Source organism: Bombus vancouverensis, chromosome 2 (assembly GCF_051014615.1).
Source record: "Bombus vancouverensis nearcticus chromosome 2, iyBomVanc1_principal, whole genome shotgun sequence".
NCBI lineage: Eukaryota > Metazoa > Arthropoda > Insecta > Hymenoptera > Apidae > Bombus > Bombus vancouverensis.
Window position 1 is genome coordinate 10,074,329 of NC_134912.1, and position 27,021 is coordinate 10,101,349.

A 27,021-nucleotide genomic window follows, 5' to 3' on the forward strand; every position below is an offset into this window, starting at 1 on the left:
AAAACAAAAGATTATGTAACTAAACAAGTAATATTTTCAATTTTTCATGTATTCCTTAATTATGATTTTAAAAAATTTTACGATAAGTTATTATAGATTTTATCCCCTTAATCGAAGTAGCATGTAAAGTATTGGAAATATCTTTTTATATTACACACAGTGAATATCAAGATTAAATTAAAATTAAAGCATAGTTTTCCAGAATGTGTTTAGAGGAAAAGAAAGAAATAATACAAGGAATTTTTTATTGAATAAATAGTTTATTTAATTTTTTCATTATAATATGTGCATCTTCTTATTTTATAATATAATTAAAATATAAATAATTGCGTGCTATGGACAGAAATATCGCGCCGCCATGCATATATATACTTCGTTTATTGTGCAAATATAAATAAATCATATTTGACTAGTTTGCGCATTTAATTAATATAAAGAACAGCTTGAAAAATTCATTATGTACTATTGTTACAAAAAATGCGTTAATCTTTCTTAAAATATTACATTTACAACTCCTAAACTTGAATAATACTAAAAAAATAACAATATATTGTTTCTATTTAGTTATTATATGTACGTATTTAGATAATACATAGCTTCCTACCAAAAATTATAGACATTTTTATTAATAATTCTTCTAAAAAATATTTGTTAAGCTTTAAACTCTATTATATTGTTTTCTCATGCAGAATATAATGATTTTGATTATTTATTTGAATTTTACATTATTTTATATATTTCTCAGGAAAAAAGTTATTTGACAGAAAGACGTCCTAAACAATGACAATGAAAATTCATCTATTATTTTGCCACATAAAGCTTAACTATTATATGTATAAATATACCACTCATGTACATATTGTTTGAAGAAATAGAAAAATAGATTGTCCTTAGTCATAAATATATTAATATTTGTAACTTACTCAATGTATGGTTACCTTCTCCAAAATTACTTTTTGAAGAAATTTGCCATTAAAATAATTAATTAAAAATAAGTAATTTAGTTCAATTTTAATTTTACATCAGTGGCACGAATCAGTCTCTTCTCCCAATAAGGCCCTTTTAAAATCTACAAATTCCACTTTCAATATTTTCAATTATAAATATAAGATATAAAACATTTTTTAACTTGCAGTACAAACAGAGCTTAAAAAACTTTTAAACATGCTCATTATGTAAACTGCACACAGTTGTAATAAAATATATAGTTGACAAAGAAACTGATATATAACATTTGTTATACAAAACAATTTAATGTAATAAGATCTGAAAGACAATGAAGCTGATAAAAAGGAATGTCGTTATTATGTACATGAGTTATTAAGTGTAAAATATAAGTTCAGGAATTTGTCCTTCATCGGTAGATGTTCCATTATTATCTCCAGTCTCAATACTAAATTCAAACTTAACTTTTCCATTCCCTGAATCACTATCCACCATGACTGTTTTTAAACCCTTAGTTCCAAAATGAGAATAGGGGCCCTAAAATAGAATGCACAATGATAATCAACGTAAGAATACATTGAAAATAACTATCATATACCGACCTTAAATGTTGCTGATGCAGTGTAAATTGTATTTGGTAAAATTTCTGCTAACTCTTTAAACATTAATCGATAAGTGTATTTTGAACCATCACAGCTGAAACTTGTTGAATTTGTAGCAATCACCTTTCCAGAAGCAGTATGTATCAATTCTATTAATACTTCATATATAGCAGAGCCATGCATACTACCATAGACACCATAGCCAATAAGAAATATGCGTCTATCAACGCTAAATCTAAAAAAGAAGAATATATCTAAATTATATAAAATACTATAAACATGAAATTCTCTTTACGTTTTGTCTTGAAAATCACCTTATACGGTCACTTGTCCCATTGTATCCCCATCTACTTTTGGTATGTTGAAATCTGCATACAGTTTGTTCTTTACCAGTCATGCAACAGCGAGGCATTGTTTGAAATCCTACCACTGGTTTGGGATTTAATATAAAATATGAGAATAAAGAAAGAACCTAAAACAAATAGTTTTTAAATAAGTAATTTCATAAATATATATAGGATATATATTAAATGATACAATTGATACTAGCTTCTGAATAATTAAGAAGTCCAGATTTTGCTGGCCCAGCTGTAAATTCTTCTTTTGACATTAAGGGAAAACGAATCAATGAAAAAGCACTACCCAAAACAAACCGCTGATTTTCTGGGGTAACTGGTAAACGATGCCTTATACATTCTGCTTCTGACCATCTATTCAGATGAAATAACAAATAATTATACATACGCATATTCATCAAATATCAGATACTTCATATATAATACTGTTCTACCTTAAAACTGCTTGAAATATTTTAGATTCTCTAACACGAAGGGTGTCTCTTTCCAAAACAATTTTTAATGTATCAATATCAATATCTGTAAATCCATCTGCATTTAAAGCTTCTGTAGTAAATCTATCAATAGTATCCAAACATACTGCAGCCAGTTGTGATTCATCAAAAAGTCGAGCTTGCGTTAAGAGCAAAAATGCATTATCACTGGTTAAATTATTTTTCAAATAATCCACACAGTGCTTTTCTAAAGCAGACACTGCATACTTTTTAGCTGTATATAACGTAGTCATCACAGTTTCAGGATCTATCTGTATCTCATCTGTATATAAAAAAAGAAGTACTGCCAAGAAAGCAGCAGGTTCTACATCAGGTACTTCTATTTCCGAAGAAGCTGTTGCAAGTGTTCCATTAAACATTGCATCAAAAACGGCACTTCCAGAAGACAAGACTAGTTTATGAGCTGGTATACGCTGCTTTTGTACTCCCCTTCCTACTATGAAGCTTACGTCCGACAATATTTCATTGTTAAAAAGAAAAACAATTCTTTCACGCATTGTTGCTTTTGTACCTTGCCAATTATAAGCCACTGTTGCCTGACCATTCGTAGAAGTACTTTCCAAAGTAGCAGTATCTTGAGATATTCCTACCAAATGCAACGTATTTGCTACATTTGTTGGAGGCCTACTAAAAAATTAATATCAAGAAAATTATGAAAATGTTGTTTATAGAAGTATTATAATAGTAATTGATTTAAAATTGATCACTTTTAAGAAACACGAAAGATTTATTAAAGTACTTACTTATCACCATTCGATGATGAAGACTCTCCAGCTCTTGCTGTTGATGAAGTTGATTGATCTTCATCGCAAACGAAATTAAGCGCACGTCTGGCACGTGAAAGGATAACATTGCCAATAGGTTGGGTATTTCGTACAGGTTCTGGAGACGAATCGCCAGATACAACGAGATTTACATTCTGTTGAAGTTCGTCACCGTCTTCTTGACTTAAGCGCAAATTATGCAGTCTTGACACGACAGTTGGCACATCGCTCAAGGGAGATTCCGAGGACATTTTCACACAATGAAACGGATTATTTTTGATGTATTATCCCGTTTCATCGAAGTATTCAGAATCGTGTCAACAAAAGCGGCACGATCATTCACATCAGTTCGTTGGTCTTGTTGCGCTCACTTAACGTTCTGCACAAATGAATATCAAAGAATTGGACATGATAGTATTAAAATAAATGATTAAAAACTAGAAATGTCATTGTATAGACAAAATTTTTTCACCTGTTCACTGGCAGGTACCACTCATAATGGCTACATACATGTGCTTTGGCGAATGGCACTGAAATAAATTCTGCTTGCTAGATTGCCAGTTGCCACAGACTATACCGTAGCGTCCGTATCTATTACGACAGGATATTCATGCATAGGTATTCGATCGCTTATAGTATAGTCAGTGCATCTATAACGCAAATACATACTTACTCTATTCAGAAGTACGTAATGAAATCAATGCAATTAACATTTACTCGAGATAAACTTTCATGAATTTTTACATGATGTTGATAATTATTTCTATATTTATTAGATAACAAACAAAAGAACGAGATGTTGAAAACTGTTATCTACGTAATTGACTCGTGGTTTGCAAATATAGTTCACGTTATTTCTTGCAGAGGACGCTGTAGGTATTAAGAATGCAATGGATAATTTTTTTGATTCATTAAAATATTATATTGTATTCTAATATTAATGCTAATTTTGTAAATATGAATAGTTTATCAAATTTACTGCAAATATAATAGACTCACTAGTTACAATCATATCTTATAATATCTTCGCAACGTTTTAAATATAAACATTTTAGAATCCACTGAAAGATTCACGCTTGGTCAAGGATTGTAATTGTTCGCTCCCGCGATGTGTGATTGAAGGGGATAGATTGATGACGATTGACTGATTGTGATTTTTTAATATATTCACGCACAAAATTGGTGTGTGTATGTGTATAGAAATGCGCAGCGATGTTTTTATCATATGTACTTAAATGGTTTTGCGACGTATGAAGCAATTAGGGAGCAATTTATAACAATTTAACTTGACTTTTCTGAGATATGATTGCAGTTTCGCTAAAATGCACTGTTTCAGCATTTTTAATACCTCGTGTCCTCACTTTCATTGCACGTTATGCCTTTAGAAAAGGTATCGAGGCTGGGTTCAGTATTATGCGCAGATGTACGTCAAGGTGGTAGAATGTACATCCCTGTGGAATATCCGATGGAGTATAAGTGTATGAGTTATATCTCAGGAACCATTAGTTACCATAAGGTCTCAGCTATTGAGCTGTGGAAAAGTACTGTGAGGAAGTTAAAAATACATGATACTGCGAATCCATTAAATTACTCATGTACTTTTGTCGTAGTACATTACGGTCGTAGCAATAAAATTTCATTTTTCCGATTGTTCTTGGTGGCATAAATCTGCCCTGCCTAACGGAACCTTCGGTAGATCGCGTTGTAACGCGTTATAATCAACAAATATATTTAATAAATTAACTAATAAAGAATTTATAATAGAAAAAAGAAAATATGATTATGAATAAAAATGTAAATCAATTACTGCATTCAGCGCGGGAAGAGAAATAACGAATACTTTTATAACAATTGTATTAATATCATTTATGTACAATGTATACATGGCATACAGAAAACAAATCTGTAAGCCTAATGCTTGATTATAATACATGAGTGTTATCAAGTTGAAACCACTTGTTAGAATATTAATACGACAACTACAGTGATAGAAAAAGAGAATATGCTTATTGGAAAGGTTCCTCGCTAATTAAACGTACGACGTAATTTACTATAGTACATTCATAAATATGTTAAACTAAAAAAACTGGTATTATAATACGTTCATTATTTAATCTAATTAATACGATTTTAACTATTTAAGTACAACATTCTCGAACGTTTTTAGTTCTAAATGTAAAAGTTATTTGTCTTATAATTTATACATTACACTAATATAACGCATAAAAGCGTATTTATGTTAATGTTTATGTACTTTTCTATATGTACAAAACGACAGATAAATCAGTAAAGTTTTATTAAAATAATGGCAGCTTTCTATTTGTAACGTATGCGTTAAATTAATGTAAACTTTTTGTCTATATATATGTTTAAAAATTATCTTCTCGTATAAAAGTACCTATATATCATCATACGTAAAATAAATTCTACATATCCTGTAACTTATATTTTAGATTATACAATAAGTTTCTATTCCTTTCTTCTTATCATATATTCAGATTTATTAATAATCGTCATGGTTACTAGCTAATGCAACGTTTTGCTCGTTGCACCCTCTAATTCTTCTAGTCAGTGCTTTAAAAGATAAAACAGACTTAATCGCTTAATTAAATAGGGTTTTATTACGTTAAATAAATTTAAGCAGTTTTTTGTTTGGTTCTCGTTATCCATATATAACGAATCATATCTATCGCAGATCTATGAAACATAATACGTTATACCTTACAATTAGAGATAAAATCTATAAATATAAAATCTACCTCTCCTCTCCAACTTAAAAATAAACGTAACTTTAGAATGTACATGCATTATAGGAGCACACTATAATAACTGGCCGCGGGTGAAAATGAAAATATTTCCTAAATGTTAAATACAAATTTAATCGAGACATTCGTCTGCTACTAATACAAGACAATGTATCAAGTACGCTTCCTCTTTAGCATACGATTACATTTCTGAAATTACAATAACAATTTAGAAAACGCAGATATTCAAACATCTTTCACGTTCAACTCTTGGAATCGTAATATCAGTCTATCCACTATTTATTCATTCGAAGGAGATTCTACTGACTTTGTTGTACTACTACACTTTATATTTCACCATTATCTAAAAATATCAATCTTACTAAAAATAAGCGGAATACAGTTTGGCGGAACCTCCTCTCTAGAATCTTATTAATATCTTATCATACTCTTGAATTAGTTTGTTATCTACTTATATGTATATAATAAATACGATAATAGAATCGTTCTAAAATAATAACTATCGTCGATGATCTATTGTTAGAAACGATACAAGCTTCCATCAAGGCACTTTTAACGTAAAAAAAAGTACTTTTAACGATAATATTCAATCCTCGTTAAAAGAGAGAACCCTTCCATTGGTAACATTTTAATCCTGTACAATCCGAAAAACGAATACTCTCCATGTCACATTAGATTTTGCATCGGTTTGGAACGCGTTTCGATCGGATCGCAATCTTCTTTTTATCGGTGGTATCGCGTGCACGGAGGTAGAGGGATCTGTTCTGATCCCACGGTAATACAGATCTCAGGTCTCCGAATCCAAATCTTGGTCCCTTAGCTTGCTCTTCTTGTACTTCTTCTTTTTCTTCGGTTTCGGCATGACCTCGCAGCTGCACCCACTTCGCACCTTAATGTAGTCCAACGTCCACATCGATCCACCCACCGTGTTCCCGGGAAACGTAGGGATCATGCGTTCTCTGTGCCGATGCCTCCCGCGTTCCTCCTTTCCGCCCTGTGAGCAGAACACGTTCTTCAAGTGGATAATATATTCTTTTACATTAAAGTCGTGTTGACTTGCCGAAACCTCGGCAAGAACAAGAACAAGAATAGCTAGTTTTACACTTTCGCTATGATACTCTAAGAACTGATGATATTTTTGGCATACAATTTGAAGTAGTTTCTGTTCATACTAATATCTACATATATGTATTATAATAATTGTCTGTATAATATAAAGTTACTGTTTTTGAGATGATTAGATCGATGACTGTACTGATGAAAACTGATTTCCATTCATCCTATTTTCTTCCATCGAGGAAAAACATGGACAATACTGTCGTTGAAAATAAGGACAATTTTTTAATCGGTTTTAAGGTTTAAATTTGTTCTCCGATCTACCGTTAATCGAACCTTTCAATCGCAATAATATTAACACCAAATCAGTTTCACTACCATTGTAAAGATAGTAAATAAATTAAAAAAATATATGTATAATAATAGACGAATTAGATTCTTTTAATCTCTGGCTCCATTTAGTAAAAATCGCTCGAAATACGTATCACGGGTAACGAACACATCGCACAGCATCGACAGAATAGACGCACTCGCGAAAGCCTAATGGAAACTAGATCAGGATCACTTTACATTACGTACCGTCGATCCAGAATTTTCAATGATAGCGTAAGTGTATGAGAACTTCTGCACACATCTGGACTGGTTGGTGAACTTCCGGTCGATGAACCTGCACGGCTTGTCGAGGACGTCTGGCCTGCAGGAGTACTCGAAGAACCTCTGGGCGTTCTGACCATCCCGATACAGCTGGACGTACATGTTTTCCCGATTTCGACCGCCGACCGGTTCCACCATTTCCTCTACCGTAGGGCAGCAATCAACTGGAAGGCCGTCCTCGCCTCCTTCGTGTCGTAGAATCATGTTCATCTCTCGATAAGTCATCCGCTTGGTCGTGTCCTCAAAGGTCTGCGTCCTGCAACATTCAGATGACATTTAGACAAGATTCAAACAGCCATCGAAATTTCACTACTGAGCTATGATAGGAACTAGAAAAAGTTGAAGGCCGGTCGAAGAATTTAAAACCGGCGAGAATGCACACCATTCAAAGCAAAACCAATCGAAGAACTTGAAACCATCGAGGCTTCGCTACGAGCTGTGCTTACGATACGAAGAAGAGAAGCACGACGACCGATCAAGGAATTTAAAACTCGGGAGAATGCGTAACATTTCAAAGCAATGGCAATCGAAGAACTTGAAACCCGACAGAGAACGCATAACATTTCACGCGTGCTTCTAAAAGCAAATGACTCGTGTCTAAACTACACGCGACAGAATGTAGCATAAGACAAGTGAAAAAGCCGCTCGAGAACCGATAATTCGCCCCTAATTCCGTATTCACCTGTCGAACCTCTTGTACGAGTCATTAATAATAATTAAGACAGTTCGTGACAGACAGGATAAATAATGGCGTAGCGTCGTGGAGCGTAGGAGATATACGGGCGCCACGGTTGCTGATTGAAAATTGAAATTCAACCGTGCAAAATAGTGTCACTGGCGTGTCGATATAATTTGCGAGCGCGATGCCAAGCTTGAATGATGCCAAGGTATTTCGTCGTTCGTTCTGTCAACCGTATTCTCGATCGTATCGTCGATCGTTTTACGATACACATAGTATGTCTTACAATAAAATTAGTATATCTCTGTTAGAAGAACACGCGTTTATTGATATTATAATAACGAAAGGGAGAGAAGTAGCGAGGAAAGTGAAAACTTACCAGCGAGAGATATGTCCCCTGAATGGATGTTGCCTGGCCTTACGAGACGAGAAGGATAAAGTCAAGTTGTTGGCGGCAGCAAGCCGCGGGCACAGGACTGCGGTCAGCCAAACCACCTGCAAGAGAAAAGAAAAAGTTCCATTGAATCTCTAATTTATCGTTGGTTCGGTGTGAACGTTCAATAAAAGTGCTCGAAGTTTATATACAAATTAGTTTCAATGGAATTTGTTGAAAATTCATTTTTTAAGAATCTCGAAATAAATACACGAGAAGATAAGGATAAGCCAATTAAATTCTTTTATACATTCCGATTCTTTAAACTTTCTCTGAATATTTACATAGAAAATTAATACTTTCAAATATAACGCAATAGCTTGCTATGTTCGCTAACTTCGATGTTACGATTCCATCGAACTACTCGTCGAGCAACGAATGTACATAAATCATTGAACAACCAGAAGAAGGAAGCACCGGGTAATCTTTCTCTCGAAACATCGATAAAATTGAATTAAATGGCTTACGGTGGTGAACGAATCGCGCGAGCCGGCTTCTAATTCTTAGCGACAAGATATATTCCGCAATTAAGCCGAAAGTCTTGGCAAAAGAGGGGAGAAAGAGAAGACGAGCGATCGTACGGAGCGAAGCTGAACGCCCGAGAGGCCTGTTTTGCATAAAAATTATAAGCCGAATTAATGTTTTCACCTCTATAAACGCGTACCAGCGCTCATGTGCGCTGCGTGACTAACACAGTGGTTTATTGCACGTTAATACCGATCCTGTATCACCGGTACTTTCTCACGAGATGCTATGGAGTCGCCCTTACGAACATCCGAAGAATACGCTCATCGTGTCCTACGAAATTTTGCATAAATCGCTTAAGTCATTGTCTGATTAAGTCGTGATTAACTTCGCGAATTAGAAATGAAATGGAGTTTTGTAAAATTTGATTAGTTTTACTGATTGAGGGGTTCAAGTGAACAGTGCTATACGTAAGAAAATCTTCAAACTGAGAAGATTCTAGGTGAATTGAAACTTTGATAAAAGGATCCGTATGTCCTCAGATATTAAAATATTTCATGTCACTACTAATATGAAAAATCATTTTTTTTTTAAATAAATAGGTAAAGATCCAACACGTTTTTCCTGCATCTATATCGTGTTAAAAAACAGCTATTAATATTATTTATCTTTTTTTATACAGATCTTCCGTTAAAAATTGTAGGCTTATTAATGAAAAATTCCAGTAACTACACGAAAATCTATTTTATTCCAGCATTGGTAACTTCCGTATTGAATTAGAAATTCAATTCGTACATTTAACATTAATGATTATTTAAAACGATGTATCAGAAATATTCCCATATTAGAGGCTACTCCTATCCAATTCCATTAACTACTAGAAATCCTATTTCACAGATATTTCACCATTACAACGACTAATTATCCCATAATCCTCAATCATCGTCACATCAGAATTCTAAATTAGCGCATTAACGATCCATCGAGCGCGCGCAAATTCCCATTATCGTGCTTATCTTACGACGCTATCAATCTTCTGTAACATGCACGAGTCTCACCAATCGTCCGTAACGAATCTCCACGCCCTCCTTTTCACGACGTTCAACGAATACAGCAGCACAAATTAGAATTTCAACAGTGTCGCGCCTACGATGTTGTCTGTCTATCCCGCACAGTGGCAGGCAACGATGTCTAGAATAGCGAAGAGGGCTCGGTTTCCAGAGATTTATAGAAATGGGACAATAAAAGATAGCGTTCGACGCCCGTGTCGTTTAATTAAGCCATCGTCCCTCAGGGTTGAGGCGGTTAACTAACTGGCGCCTCCCGTACGAGGAACTCGACGTCGCGATGTGGCCAACGCTGTTTCTGATCGGCCGGATATTCACACACAAACGGACCACACACCGAGTTCTCGGATCCTTATCGGTTTGTTGCCTCATCGCCGACCGGCCTCCTCTCACTGGCACTGCGATTTTAATCGATCCTCCTTATACGAACCGCGTCATACACGCGGCATTACGCCGACTACGACGACGACTTAATGTTTATCGTTAATTGCTGACTCCACTGAAATACTGGAATAATCATCGCCAAGTGAACGGTACTCGAAGAGATACGCTTCGTGCTGATTGCGAATGTGGGAGTTGGAATTTGAGATACAGCACGAGTCGGTGGAAGTTACGAGGAAATAGAGACTCGATTTATCGATTTTGCCAAATTTGGGCAAACGCTATTTACGTGGAATTCCTAAAGGTTCCGAGTAATTTTTTTTTAATTTCACGTCGTTAGGGTATTTCGTACGAATACTTCAACCGCTTTGGAGATTTTATTAGCAAGATCAGAAAATGATAATTACTTTTTATTTTTCAGTTGTGCTTGCTGAAGGTGAATTTATTGCCGAACGTTGTTGTTATCACTGTCGCCTGTTTTTGCTTAAAAATTTAACTTATGCAAAGTACGACCTACCCAACTCGTGTAGCAATTAAGAGCTAAAACCATCTTTCCTCCACTAAATACTCTAAGTATATATATGTCTGTGAAAATTATTCTTTTAGTATCCGACGACAGTGGCAATTAACACATTAGATATTTGTTAATTCGATCTTCCAAACTCTGTTACGATCGCTCAGTCTGTTTTCATTCGCAACAAATTACAACTCAAAGTTATTAATCTTGTTCGTTAGTTGTAAAATAGTTATCGTTAATAATTTGTCGAGTTTGCTTACTCGAACTTGATAATTCCATTTATTATAAAGCAATTTTTATTCCTTGCTAAATGAATAGTCAATAATCGAGGCACATATTTTTATTATGACGTAAATTTTAACTTCGTTGTTCAAACATTTCCATAATCATAAATTGTATCGTTATTCCAAGGTTCCTCTATCTTCGATGCAATAACTCAATCGAAGCCCTGAGCTTCCATCGTGTAAACCTTTTTTTAACGAGTGAGACCGAACAAAAAACGTATTTCGAACAACGTCCACATGAGTGTATCTATGGTGACACGTTAAAAAAATCTATACAAACAGTGACGAAACTCCTTTCAGACTGAAAAGCACTACTCATTCCGGCTCATAAAGTATATTGTACCGTAACATCGTGTTCGTCGCGGATACTGTAACTCCGTTAAATCGTATACATCCCCTCACGAGCGGTACTGCGAGTCGACGACGCATTTAAAGATCCCACCAGTGTGTTAGGAGGCAAACCACGGCCCGAAACACGCTAATTAGCGTCTCGAATTCGTTGCGGAGTCGTCTTCCGCCTGATAATGAAATGCCCAGTCAGCCGGTATGCCAAGCGTATTTTCGAAAGTCGAAATTAGCCGGTCGCTCGTTGGCAGCTCGCGTACGCACGATCGTCGTGGGATATTTCCACGAGACACGTCTCCACGACGTGCTTTAGCAACGTGCACTGGCACGTTTTGAAAGACGGCTAATTTTCACCCTAATCACATCATCGAAGTGAAATTGCAAAGTGCAGTTTTCAATCGACGAGGAAATTTTTCGTGAACCATTTATTCGATGAACTAATCCTACGATGACAAAGCGTAAGTTCCTATTTCTCGTATTTACGTCCATATTCATCTTTTTTCTGTTTCAGATTTCCAGAATATCTTTAAAATCTTGCAATTATATAGTTGTTCAATTAAATGTTTAAAAGCCTCGTAAGGGTCTTTTTTAATTCTCGAGTGAAATTTCCATCGAACGAACGATCTGGAACGATCTGCCTGTAAATGGTTAAAAAATAAAAATAGTTAAATTTCACGAAAATCTGTTCTGTTCACGCGTAGTTCGCAGATCTCATTCTTTGCGAATATATTTCGATCTTATCAATAGAATAAAAATCACTTCATGAACTACCAGCTGATCAAACCTATTACAACGCTACTTACTACGTACTTGCAGTACACAAGTCTATCATCTACTGAATACTAAATTTTATAACATCCTCCATGCTCCGCCATTTTCCTTTTAATTCTAACTGTAATTTTCCAATCATAAATTAGCATAATCTCTCTTATGCATCAAAATAACAAAATAAACGAAAAAGAACGTGCTAATTTTGCTGTGACATAGTCTATAGCTTGTAAAGATACACGTTCTGTGTCATCGATTATCGTTCTTAATTCGCAAGAACACTAAGATCGGAAAAATGTTAGAGGATAAATATTTAAGACCATCCATGTGAGACGCAAAGTATAAAAAGGCTATGAAGTATGGCATTTGAATTGCAAACTCGTTTCCTGATTATGTACCTGTAGAGGGATGAGGTTTCTTGTATGAGAAAAAATACGAGCCGATCTGCTATAAGTCAGGGAATGAGAGGTTCAATGCAACCAGTGGTTTTTACATGTGAGATACGAAATATTCGGCGGGAGGATTTATTGGACACGTACTTTCAGATTAACCTCGTAATATCAGGGTCCGGGGAAGATATTGGGACTTGGATGAACTGCCACTATAAACTTGCGATATCTCCTCGTTACCCTCTGTTGCGGTTGAACGATGTTATGGTAGGTTTGTTAGTAAAAGCTTCTACTTCTGCAATCTCGTATTTTAATAAATCGCCAAATTATCAATGTAGTAGCAAAACCACGCTACTACGATCGATTATATTGTACCGTCGACGTTAAATACAAGAAACACAAGCTTCTGTCGCTCTTTAACGTGCGAGAAAAATAAATTTAATATTAAAAATAAAAGAAATATAGTTTTTGAATGGTCTTGTAAAGAAGACGTAAAAAGCACTAAAATTGGAGACTGAAATTTATCTAGTTAATCAATAGCTTATTAAATACCGCATATACAATATTGTACATTGCGTAACATGCATACACAATATTGCACGTACGTGAAACAGCTAATTTATCGTAAGAACGCGATATTTATTTCTTAATATCTGCGAATAAAATTTTATATAAACTAAAGCCTCCCACTTAAAAATTGTCTATACAATAAATTTAAGTACGTATTTTAATCCGATTAAAGAATCTTGTAAGGAATCTATCGTTTTCCTAATCTCCATACAATAATACTATTACCGCCAGGAACGACCATCAATTATTTAAACAAAATTTAAAATTTCAGGTAGCCTTGACTAAATAGAAACCAGCATTCTGTACAAGCGAGACTACTATCGATATACACATACATCTCGATATATGAACCGCGTCGTGCAGGGTAGACCGATAACATTCAAAGAGGCAACGCTGGTATCGAAAAGACGGGACCTATCGACGTGTTTCTTTATGTCTGTTCACGCTTGTGCACCCGCGTGGTATCTGGTTCTTTGTACTTTGGGTTACCAGTCGAAAATCAGGATTGTATGTGTACGGACACCGGATTATCTCTTACAACCAGAGTTTATGCGTTCGTGTTGTCTGTTTAGGGTTTACCGTACGAAGAGGGTGTGTCGACGCAACGATTTCACGCGAAAACTTATGCTACCTGAAGAACTCGTCCGTGGTGCTCTAAGTGACGATGCAATACAACCACAAGTCGTGCCTAATGGTCTATTAAGAATACGTTGAACGAGTACGCACCGAGTTAATTTAATTCGATATACTGGATCAACGTGGTTAGACGGAAAAAGCTAATTAAGAGTTAATCCTAGAGTCGCTTGATTTTATTACGATTTTAAAATAATGAGTATACAAGCATTTTGTAGGTGAAGAGTAGATGGAATAACGGGGAAATTTTTTACCGAGTCACTTTGTTTTACGTGAAAATGCATCATTTCTGTAATTAACCCTTTTATTGAAAGAGAAACAAGTATTATAAGTAGTGATTAAAATGATTAAAGATAATAATTTTGAATGGAACGTTCTTAAGTAAAATAAGATTTGCTTTCTATGAAATATCAAAGAGTACATGTAATGTACTTTCAATAAGAAATACTTCTTCAATAAAATCTGAAAGACATTCAACTGGCATACAACAAAGAGGCAATAGAATTTCATCTGAAATAAAAAATAATCTATTTCTTACTCTCTGACGTAAGTCATACACCGTGCACAGCACGACACTGCATCTAATTAAACTGTCTCTTAAATCCTGCATAGACTGTCGAAGCAACAAATCTCCCGGGATAGAAAACAAGATCAATCGACACGGTTTTCACAATCTGGAAATCGTTCCACGGTTTCCTAGCTGTCCGTTTCAACCAATGAAATCGCATCGCGACCAGCTCGCCTATCAACCATCGAAATGGCTACCGCCTACAATTTTTACTCCTGGAGATCCTTGGCATCGTTTCGCGTGCAACGCGCGACAGGGCGACGAATTTCCAGGTCAGAGAATGGAATTCCGTATGATGGATCGCCACAACCGATATCGGCCACGATTATCATACAATATGATACGCTCGTCGATCGATCGGATAGCGTAACGCATTTCTACGGCGATATTTCCGATTTTACTGCGCCCGTCCTGAACCGGAGGCGGTAGTTACGAGCGTTGGACATTCTCTGCCACCATTGGTCCGTGATTCTTTTTAACTCACCAGCCGGCCGAGCTGCGATTGGATAGACGTACGGCAATAATTTATAGGTCTCCACGAGCCTCAACGTTTCACCGTAGAGCTGAGAACTGTTCCGTTATATGGCAAATAACCGGAGATAGACGCGCGTATACACCCGTGGCTCTCGATATACGCCGTCTGCCTATCGTAATAAGCTTGTCGTATCGTAATAAGGTGGCGGTGATTTGAATATATCGCGTCTACGACATCGTTGGCTGCGACGAAAGGTCTTTCGAAATGTGCATAAAAATTTTACGCAATCCCCGTCGTCCCTGTTTCGCTTTTTGCGGCGGATCGACGCGTGGAACGTGAGAAAATCATAGACACGCCTAATTGCTATGTTGCCACCAGGATACGGCGACGGCGATGCAATCCATTGTTACACCAATTTTTGTCGCTTTTATCTTCATGGCTTATGACAAGCTATTTCCTTTGCCTCTCATCCAATATCGAATGCTTTACGCTTCTGTATTACTAGTTGTTAAAGATTTGTAGTATTAAGTATTTACTTTTTGCTCGTTGCTGATAATAGGAAAATATCAAGATCAGACGAAAAGTTTAAACTGTAGAACGTGATCTGGGAGCCCCTTAGCTCCCTTTTCGATAAACAAATAAACGAAATCTAAAATGTTGGCCGTGCTCCATAAACAACATGATTAATAAATTTAATGCAACTAATTGAATTAACATGATCAAGTGTCAAGCTGTAGATATTAAGATATTTTCATACTATTTGATACAATTTGAATGATTTTCTAAGTACAATATCTCTAACTTCGTAAATTACCGATATAGACTGAAACAAAATACACGGTTGATCGTAAAAGGTCGAGTATTAATAAAATTGTAGTTGAGCCGCTGAACTAATAGTACATAATAACTTATTACCATAAATCACTTGTCCAACCATGTACTTTAGTAGTAAACTTCGATTATGCTAATCGTACACTCTAATCCTTCCTAAGCATTAAGTTTATTCCCTAGGAGCCATATAACCGTAGACGTAACTAGTGTTAAGATCCGGCAACCGAAAATGTCAGTGGCAGAACTTATTAACCTTTGACAACCTGCGATCACACGATGAGCCGCAGAAAAGGCTCGATCCACGGACCTGTATAGGGTTCCGCAATCGCAACAGCTCACAGACAGTGGAAAGAAGTTGTCGATTATGCATGTAATCCGTTGTATGGAACTTTCTCCAGTCGAGTATGCATATATTAAAGAAAGATCGGTGGCTCGTTACGCGAGAAATAAAAACCAAGGTGCAAATTAACGGTAGTAAACAGATACGTACACATGGCAGGACCAATTAGCGTAATAAGAGTTGTAAAGCGTGTAGAACGCGGAACGCATCATAAATTCGCGAGCAGATCGGGATAGAATTTCGAGTCGTCGATAAATTTGTCAAGCAGGCCGTTAATTGGTAACCGACTTACATACATACACCTAAATACGTGTTTGCTTAAACTAATCGAATAAAATAATGGAGGAAAGCAAGGTTTCTTCGAGTATGGTACACCGTCTTCTTTTTTCTTCTTTTTTTTTTTTTAAGACTTTAAACTTTTACGATGATTAAATGATCGAAGTAGTACGAAACTCTCGACGTCTATGATGTGGTCGACGTGGTGATGGTCGATTATTGAGGATTCGTGCAAATGCAGTTACAATGAACGTTGAATTAAATGGAATGGCTTTGAAGTGAAGCATCCTCCCATCTTGACGCGTTTTGTCGTGTGCAAACGTTAATAGCGGTTTACTGGATAAACTCGTGATAGAATTCGAAACTCGTGTTTATTGAACGTCAATGCAACGACTCGTATTATTAGCATACTCTTTGTGCATCTGCCACGAGCGAACGCACTTGTGACTTATAGCAGTTTACCGAGAGTTTCAACAACAGCCTTTTGCCATTTTCTGGGCTACTTTGTAGTATTTCCATTGTTTAATATCTCTCGTGCAAATTTGAATTAGATTTGGATTAATTGTATTTCTTCTTTTTTTTCTTTCGTACGAAGAAAGATATAAACCTTAGCTGGTAATTTAACGTCAGAAGTAGATATAGATATAAGGATTACTGTTTCAGAAATAATAATTGAATTAAATGCGTGTTAACATGCACGTTACATTTATTATTTATTAAAGAAAAGGAAAATATACCGGTAATCATAATTAGAAAAGTCAATAAAAGATAAAGTAAAAGTACAAATAGAAAGATCAAACAAAAGAAATACCTAAGAAATGAGCTCATGAAACAATTTGAATCAGAAACATTACATTCTTTATTCTGAACAGGCAATGCTACTGTAGGCTAGTCTACTGTAATTTCACTTAAACAACAGTCGAGATGAAAATTAGATGGCCTTACAGATCGGCCTATGATTTTCTTCCATGGGGAAGCAAACACGACTTTGAGCGCATGACAAACGGTAACTATCGAGAGGCTTGTTAGAGATAGAGCAACGAGCAACGGAAAGGTCCACGATGTTGAACGCTACTGGATGGCTTGCGCGTTGCACGAGGCCCCTGCGGCCTGTTTAGACAGCGTACGACGCTTCGTCGTCTCTTATGATTGACATGTATAAATATTTGGTTAGTCGCTTCACCGTTTCGTACGTGTATCGTACACGCGTAAATCCTGCACCACGTATCCTGCGTACGTTTACAATAGTAAAGGTCGTTCATAAACGAGCGAGTAGGACCACATGAGACCGCAGGACGCTTGTACTTCCCGACGCGACAAATTAACGATTCTTGCGCCACGCGTAAACCCACGCAGATGCCTGGGAATCGCTTCTTTTTTGTGGTTTGTTGAATTTAGGAGTGTAAAGATCGAAAACGAATCGAATTCCATGGTTTAAGTGTACTGTGACTTATCAGCGATGAAATTTATTTTTGTATGCGTGAAAGAAAGAATTTGAATATCGTAGAAAATATCAGAGCATTGAGATTGGAAATAAGGAGCGGAAATATTTTGAATGAGAATTATTTAATTGGAAGAACTACTTATAGTTGAAGCAGAAATTAATATAGAATGATTGGATATTCCTACAAAGAATGTGATATAATACGATACATGATAAAAACAGAAATCTGATAAGTACATGGATGAAATAAAAGATTTCTACAGAAAAAAGGGGGGACACATATTTGAAGCTCGAGGATGCGTAACTTTGGACCTTTCGTTTTGCGGTACGTGTGGAAATTGATGATTACGTAAAAAAGAATTTCTACCACATATCGTAAAAATGGTCTTCGTCTCGTTCATAATTCTTATTTATGAATCTGGTTGGTTAAAAATATTTTAAGCGGACTGAAATGCTGAAATTCAATAAAATTTTAACTTATATAATATAAAATGAAGATCAAGTAGAAATTAATCGGACTACTATCACGAGACAAAATCCTTAAAAAAGCATATTCCTTTCAAGCTTTGAAACATATTGTACGAGTAAATGTGCACTTTTTCAATAGTGAAACGTCATCCATTTGTGAATTGATTTCTATCGAAAGAGGCTTTCTACCAAAAGCCCTTCTACAGGATAACGCGCCAGAGGCGAAAATCCACCCACGACACGCTAAATCACCGGAAGATAAAGAACCGGAACAAAGCAAACACAGGGTCCACTCGTGTGGACCAACCCTCTTTTATATTTCCAACGACGATTCGTAATATATTATTTTTAAATTCTTTTAAATTACAGGCTCGATAGCCACGATGCGTTTCGATGATAATAGCAGAAGGCGTTCTACACTAATTGTACGTGTCTGAATGATATTCTTGTATAAATTAAAAAAGAGGAAAACGTGTAAGTATTAGAGAATTCTGTTTAATTATTTATGATAGAATTATATAAAAAAGAAATTTGGTTGGCATAAAAATATCTTATTAAATTCTTCGTTTCTCAATTCTCAAATTTCTGTTTATACTTTGAATTATTCTAAAGTAGACACACAGTGATACAATTAATTTTCATATCCACCAAACTATTCTTATTGCATGAACATTAATCTACGTTGATTGTTAAAATCGTTACTCTTTCATAAACAGAATTTCTCACTATAAAAGCAACCAACTATAACAACATTGAAATTAATAATTATTATAAATAAATCAATTCGTGCTAATATAATGTTACAATCTAGTGATAAGTAGCTAAAATATAATTTCAAAAAGACGAAAATATAATTCAAAGTTACACAGGTTTGACACCGTGAAAATTTCGCACCTACTTTCATAGTTCCACGAATTAACAATGAAAGAACGAACTGATCGATGAGTTGAACGATGCGATGGAGATCACTAACAGTAAGAAGCACGCGTGGGTGGATGATTCAGCCGGAGGAGGCCGGCTGCTTTGAAATCGATACACAACGTCATCGTATGATTCCCAATAGAATCGAGTGGTATTTCAATCGTGCTCGCTTCGAAACCCTGAAAGACGATCTCTTGCCTTTTTTCCTCGATCGCAGGTGTATTCGACCGATCGTCAGGTATTCTTCGCAGGAGGCTTGGTGAAAGAGCACACTTATTCCACTTAACCGGCGCGATATTCAAAGTATCATTATCGAGAGACACGCGATCATTTAATCATGGATTTATTCGCTACCGATCAATTAATTAGCCAGTCACTGTCATTAGAGGGGCAAATTATACACCGGCGAAACTGAGAAATTACACGATGTATTTAATCGTGACTTAATTTCCTAACGCCAAAGTTGACGCGTGCTGTCATTTTTACGCCTTGTTTTGCTCCACAAAATCACCGCGTGATCGATGAATTTTATTTTTAACGCTCGCCTTATCTCTCGTTGGCGAAATTTTCAAACCAGTATCCGAGAAGAACTCACGTTGCTTTTGGATAAGAGCTAATGGTTAATAAAAAGAACATACCGTGATTTCTTTCGAAACGTCATCCTTTCATCAACGAGAAACTAGCGTGAAAGTTTCATAAAAGTAACTGGATGCTATAGCGTAGCGTTGTTAGACTCGCAATCCCCCTCGTCCTCATGATTGATCGATTTTTCTTACTCGTTGTTACACCTCTGCTAGTCATATTATCCCATTGTCTTATAATATCGAATCACACGAGTAACACACGTCGTGTGATAATATTGGCAAACACGGGTCGCGTTCATGACAAATGCACAAAGTGTTACGTTTCGATATGATCATGTTCCTAAAATTATCGTATTAAAATACAATTACTCCAATGTATTTTTATTTATCATGATTTAGGAATAATTATCATTTCATAACAGGACACCTGCAAAGTCTTATAAAATTTTTCAAATACACACGTAATACGTCGATAAGCACATCGATCAGTCATTCATATAATGCCCAACGTATCCTTCTCAGGTCGATAAGCAATAAATATAGATTTGCCTATAAACAGCCTTACATCACGCTCCAAGATCTTCCACTCACAACCTGAATCTCCCAATCACCTAATCCCCTGGAGAAAAGCTAAGAAAACCAGAAAAATCTCGATTTGCTAGGTTGCTCAACAACGAGCCTGCGCTTAACAACTCTTATCACTGGAACGCCAGGTCCGTGTTTACTCGTCTCGCTTCGAGCGTCCGCAGGAGAGTTTTAACCGCTGTGGCAAGCAAAATAATCCTGAATCCTGATAATGATACACGAGGGACAAGCCGAATGATACACGACGAGTGAAATATAGCGTTTTATGTAATTTATCGCGCGATTACGGATGAATCGCCGATGTCTGCATTTTTTCCCCTTTTTTTCTTTTCTCTTTCTTTTTTCTTAGTGAAACCGTGATAAACCTAGAAAATCATCGAAGAGAGACCGTGACCGAGGCTGGCAGTGCACATGGGGGATGAACAGGTAACGGTAGCGGTTACAAGCAGCGGACAGGCTGTCGTCCGACTCTCGCGTTAAGAGAATTATTTATTGGGGCCATTGGCGCCGACGAAACGATTAGCATACTAATGTCCTCGACGATTTTCCTTGCGTCGTTCGCAAGCCGATCCTACCTCTCGTCCGCGACAGTGTTAATCTGCCATTATTAAATTATTTGCGTTACAGGGGGCGCGCCGTGGCCGCGGCGCACCGGCGATTATCATTTATCAATATCATGGGACAACATCGCGATGGTGATATTAATCGGCTAGGGATATTCGTACGTCAGCACGTAATGTCGCCCAGATAAAACTGGTATGCGATATCGGCCGTTGCCTTTAATAGGGATAGCGATCGCGCGAGCCGCGAAATGATTGGGATCGAGGTGCGCTTCCGGTCAGAAATTGATCGAAGGAAACTCGATGACGCCTCGCGTAGCGGTATAGAATAGATTAATTCCAGGTGCGAAAGAGGAAGCTTTAAACCTAATTAGCTGGTAGAAATCGCGATTATACATATGGTAATGGGATTCGTCTGGTTCATATCGGGGTTATGATTACAGCGGTGTGGATCGAAGGAAGAGGAAACTTTCAGTTCGATCGTAAATAGTGGTTTATCGATTGTTAGTTTTAATGATAGGTTGTTGAATATTTTAATAGGGAATACGTATAAAGTTTGGCTGATGGACTATGAATTTTACGGTGTTTGGTAATATAAACTGAAATGATTATATCAAAGAAGTATTAACATTTAATAACGTTTATATATAGATATCTTTGTGGATTATTTATAAGAAAGGAGGCTGATAAGAAAATTACTTAAGATATCAAACAGTATCGAATTAGCCAATTAAGAATTCAACTCAAACAACGAGATTCGTCAAACAGAAGCACTTGAATTTACTACAAGATGAAAGGAATTTTCTCCATTAATAACGTGATAACGCTTCCAAGAACTGATATATAATCGTTTCTTTCGAGACAAAGAATGGATAGCGGCACGAAATAGAAAGAAACTAATTAAATAAACCGCTTAAATCACCTCCCACGAGTATAACATGTATACATAGCAACGCGAAAACTCACGAGTATCTTAGCATGTCTAACTTCCGCATTCTTTACCACAATTACCTCCACGAAACAGGAGTAGGCAAATTCGCAGCGGCAAGTAATAAATCAAATCTCTTTAAAACCAGAGGATCGTGATTCCTCGCGAAATCTTCAGATGCAAAGTCTAACGAGCAGGAATTTATGTTGGAGCATGGTATATTTACAGTTGGCTGCAAGATTTTTGGGGGATTAAACGTCCCTTTACCATACGTGATAAATTCTAAAAGATAAAAATATAAAACATACATATGTTTAGAAGGAATTCCAATAGTTTCCAAGCGTATTGTAATTATTTGCTATTCGTTACGTCGATGACAAGAATTCTCCATGCGCTCAAATCATAGTGGATGGTTCAATGATTGTAAGATAATTTGCCATAGATTTCTTCAGTTTTTAGGATTTCTTATTAGAATAAACGTCTTTGATTTTATTCTTAAGATTTGTTAAATTAAATATTCAATGAGCGTAACATGAAAATATCGATATTTTTTCCAATAAATTCAATGTATACTAAAGTTATCAATGACTAAAGTACAAAGAAATCTTGCACCAAAGAAATCAGAATGAAAGATAAGGGGAGAGATAAAGAAAGGAACGGATCTTCGTCTATACACGAACAACCATACAAATCTTCAAAAATGTATTGTCGTAAATCTACTTCAGTAATTCTAATACTATTCGATATCGAGTCATCTGGTTTTAGGGACTTCTGATTATAGAACGAACGCCAGACCGGCGCCGATTCCCGCCATTGTCGCATTGCTCGTAATGCGTTTTAATATTATGATCTACGCGTCGAGACTAGCGAATCGCCTTGGAAATCTCGCGGTGAAAGGCAGTATTATTAATTTGCACCGACGGTAATCGATCTTCGCCGCAAAAATCAATGCGTTCCCGATATTCTCGCAACGCCGCCGACCGAATAACCGTGTCATTAAAACAGCTCACGAACACCTCGAGTCCAGTGTAACGTGTCTCGAGCCGTAAGAAACAGTATATCTCCTGTAATCTCGTTAAAATCTCGGACCGTGGAATGCGAAAAGAATAGCGAATTATATCACGCAGGTGCCAGAGTATTGTAAATTTTTCCACGATGAGGGTGAATAACTGAGGTATCGAACACGCTATTCATATCATTAAACGTGGGTCGACAGACGATGATTGAAGTTATGGTTTAATTTAACACACACTGGAATTTATAGTGGGACAACGACATTTTCTGGTTATTTATTACATGTAGTAGTATTCGATATTGTAACATTACGATTTTTAGAGCATGGCAGTATACGTATGTACGGAAGGCGAATATCTATTTTCGTCGTAAAACATTAATTGTAATCGTTAAACCTAGTATTATTAGATGCACATCGAAGCTTGATAGTTCAGGTCGTAAAAGACCAACTCATGGCGGGCTGACATAAATTTCTACATCTTATTACTTCCAACATATTTTGTTCAAAGGTATTATGTTTATTGAATCAAGACACTGAATGTTTATAATTATTCAAAGCCACGAAGAAACTGCTTTGCACACTGGCTATAAAAACCTGTAATAGAGGACAGAGTGCAACAAAGTTGACGTTGATTTATCAGGTACTAAACTTCGTATTGCTTTATTTATCCTCTGAGCCGGATTATTTCCTAACGCTCGTGAAAGAATAGTGAAAAAGAAAGACACGTCGCCGACGATGAACGGAAGAACGCGTGGGTTGGAAATTTTTGGTCATTAGAAAAACCTAATCGTTGGTTGGCTTGACCACAGGGATTTATGTCCGAAAATTATAATAAAATAAACCGACGACGCCCAGCAGTGAGCTAAAAGGAATGATGAGTGAGAGAAAAAGGATGAGCCGGCGTTAGAATATGATTGTAAAATTTTATAATCCTGCGAACAACGAATCTTGATATTCATTCGGATCATGGAATATATTTCAACCGTGCAATTCTTGATCTTGTGGGCTGAATGTCGTCGAAAGTACGTGAGAATAGTACGGTAATTACACCCACTCTCCATGGGCGATGATTTAAATCCGGATAGTTATCACGGTTATCGTTTGTGTTGGCATTCGAGTTGTACGGCACTAACATGCGCGCAACATTACTTATTGTAGCGGTAAGCCAGATTTATGCAAATGTTATTTTAACACCTGCTAGCCAAATAAACGTGGCACTGTTTTGCCAATAAAACTATGAAACATTCTTGTATCAACAACGTCTGGCAAAAGCGATTTAGGGGTGCTTTCGAGCTACATCTGTTATTTGATATAAAAAGAACAGGGAAAGTCTAATTCATAGACTTTAACCATAGTTTAGCCTGCTTCTTAATATACGTAGATGTTAAATCGTAGTTCGTAATTTTTCTTTACGTTTGTTACGGACGAAGTTTACTTAAATTTTATCGCCGTAAAAAGCTATAAAAAAAAAAAGAAAATAGATAATGAAATAAAGAGTACTACTACGTTTTTAATGGGGAATATTGGAATTTAAGTAATTGGTCCAAAATAAAAAAATCTTGATAATTTTCATATTAAGAAATTTGTAAACTTTCCAATCCTATTTAATCTCATATTAGGTACATATATCGGATCGTTCGATATACTCTTTCCAATAATTTACCTTAAAATTGAGGTTGCTATACAGCATAGATCACCTAACTTGATCTATTTTACGTACCTCCTTTATTTTTTATGATAGCAAAAGGTATCAGAGGAAGAGAATATTCGGTTCGACGGGGGAAATTTGATAGGCAACAAATTTTCTCAGCGACACTTTTTTCGAGATTTCAAAGACATCGAAGTATTTTTAAATGGGACTACACATTTTCATTGCAACAGTCTTATAGTTTATAAAAAAACAAATTCAATATGTTGATCCTCGCGTATTTTTCGACGAGAAAATCGCGTTTGTATGGAGAGAAGGTAAAGGTAAGATTTGTATGTTTCAGTGGAAAATATTTATTTCAAAAGGTGTTCAAAATTAATTTTAATACGCTTTTGGAGACGACAAATGAATGATTTCTCTACATTTTTAAGTACTTATAATAATAATTGATGCACATCCGTATAGAACCCTTTCTCGCATGTTTTCTGGCGTTGTGCGAGTATCGTTGTGAACTTTATTTTTTAATTAAACGCTACAGGAAGGAATCAAGTGGCGTAAGACCTGACGATCGAGCTGGCCATCAAATTCTTGCACCACGTTCCATTCAACGATCGGGAAACATTCTGCTTCTAAGCATCAGGAACAATTACACAACACACTGTTCCAATGAAATTGAGATTCCTTCGTTTACCGTCGCCGAACGAGTATTGAAATTAATGATTTTCTCGTCGACACATTGCACATCGTTGAATCTCGAAAAAAGTGCCCTCGAGAAAATTGTTTTGCCCGTCACTACATTTGCCCCTTTGAACCGAATATTCTCTTCCTCTGAAATTGTCCCCTATCATAAAAAATAAACAAGACATTTAAGATGATCAAGTTAGGTGAAATACCCTGTATATGTATTCTGCTATAAATAAAACAAACGTCATTTTCGTATACTTTTTTCAACTCACGCAATAAAACCGAATCGGTCACGCAAAAATGACAATACAGTTCTCAAATATTAAATATATCGATCATAGCGAAGAATGGACCGAGAAGAAGTGATATCTATCGCGTTGAAAGGTTTGAAAACGGCAAACTCACCGCGACGAGGGTGCTGAGAGCTTCAATTCGCATAGTAGCTGGCCAGGCCAGCGGGGAGGCCGTAGGTTGCAAGCTGTTGTGGGCCGATCACGTGTGTCGATCCCCGATTATTGGCCGACGATCTTTTGTATTCGATTTCACTCGGTTCGGAAAGTATCCGGCAGGTGATCCGATTCTCCCGGTTCTACGTCGATTTCTCGCGATCCGTGGTGCCGATCCGATGACATGGCTCCTGCGCCGATCTGTAAAAAAAAGAGAACTATAATCAGTAAAAATTAAAACATAAATAAATGATATAAATATATAATTAAAATGTATTATACGTAATACACCTAATAGCAATATGATTAACGTATAAATTAATTAGCAATAATACGACTGAAAATTACGATTCCTCTCTCTTTCTTTCTCTCTCGTTTTCTTTAGTTCTTTTATTACCAGATATACATACACAGTCACATAAATGCAAAAAGAAGAAAACAAGAAAGCAGAAAATTGCAATAACCTATATTATGTAAAAAAGATAACAGAAAATAATAAATGACGTACGAAAAAAAAAAAGAAAACAAAGAAGAAAACGATAAACAAGATTAATGGTTAGAAACCCAACAACCGTACAACTCAGCCCGGTCGATCAAGATTTAATCTTGGTAATGAAAAATTGACTTAAGGTATTATATTTCTCTTCTTCGTTTCTATTTATAACGAGAGAGCCCGTAATAGAGGAATTTCTAATAAAGTCTTATCGATACCTCCGTCGATGATTAATTTAACACCTCAGTAGCACATCATCAATTAACGTCTATCCACAGGAACTTTCGTTTGAAAACGTGTTAGTTTACGTATCACGGTGAAAACAGTTCGATTTTACGTGTATACGTTTCCAAAGAAAAATATACCTTGTACGATACATGTCACTTATGATATCATAAACTCGCACCGCAACTTAATTTTACTTCAGTTGAATACAATTGTAGCAGAGCGAGCAACCTGTCACGAAGCTTATATTTATTGCGCGAGATGGAGCACAACGAAAATAATGAACTTTATTTCGATTATTTGAGAATATATTTCACTGGATGACTGAAAACGGCGTATCACAAATAGCAGAGTACAGTGTTA

The 27,021-nt window shown here is 36.2% G+C and overlaps 2 protein-coding genes across 5 annotated transcripts in view; both read right to left on the minus strand.

Moving 5' to 3' along the window:
- Positions 1–240: 240 nt before the first annotated feature.
- LOC117163191 (BTB/POZ domain-containing protein 1) lies at positions 241–3,540 on the minus strand. Its single transcript, XM_033345248.2, is given in 7 exon segments — positions 241–1,482; positions 1,548–1,782; positions 1,862–2,019; positions 2,098–2,257; positions 2,338–3,024; positions 3,141–3,429; positions 3,432–3,540. Coding segments are annotated over 7 exon segments (1,719 nt in total). The 5' UTR covers positions 3,460–3,540; the 3' UTR covers positions 241–1,320.
- Positions 3,541–5,339: 1,799 nt separating this feature from the next.
- LOC117163250 (uncharacterized) overlaps positions 5,340–27,021 on the minus strand; it is a 112,069-nt gene continuing 90,387 nt past the window's right edge. For 3 of the 4 annotated variants that reach the window (XM_033345358.2, XM_076626556.1, XM_033345359.2), the window contains exons 2-5: positions 25,900–26,141; positions 8,695–8,810; positions 7,562–7,892; positions 5,340–6,920 (exon numbers count right to left, since the gene is read on the minus strand). In XM_033345358.2, coding sequence (XP_033201249.1) covers positions 6,714–6,920; positions 7,562–7,892; positions 8,695–8,810; positions 25,900–25,932 — 687 coding nt within the window. In that variant the 5' untranslated portion in view covers positions 25,933–26,141 and the 3' untranslated portion in view covers positions 5,340–6,713. Of the gene's footprint in view, positions 6,921–7,561; positions 7,893–8,694; positions 8,811–25,899; positions 26,142–26,651; positions 26,747–27,021 lie in introns of those variants that run through there. The other variant, XM_076626563.1, reaches the window with a different exon arrangement.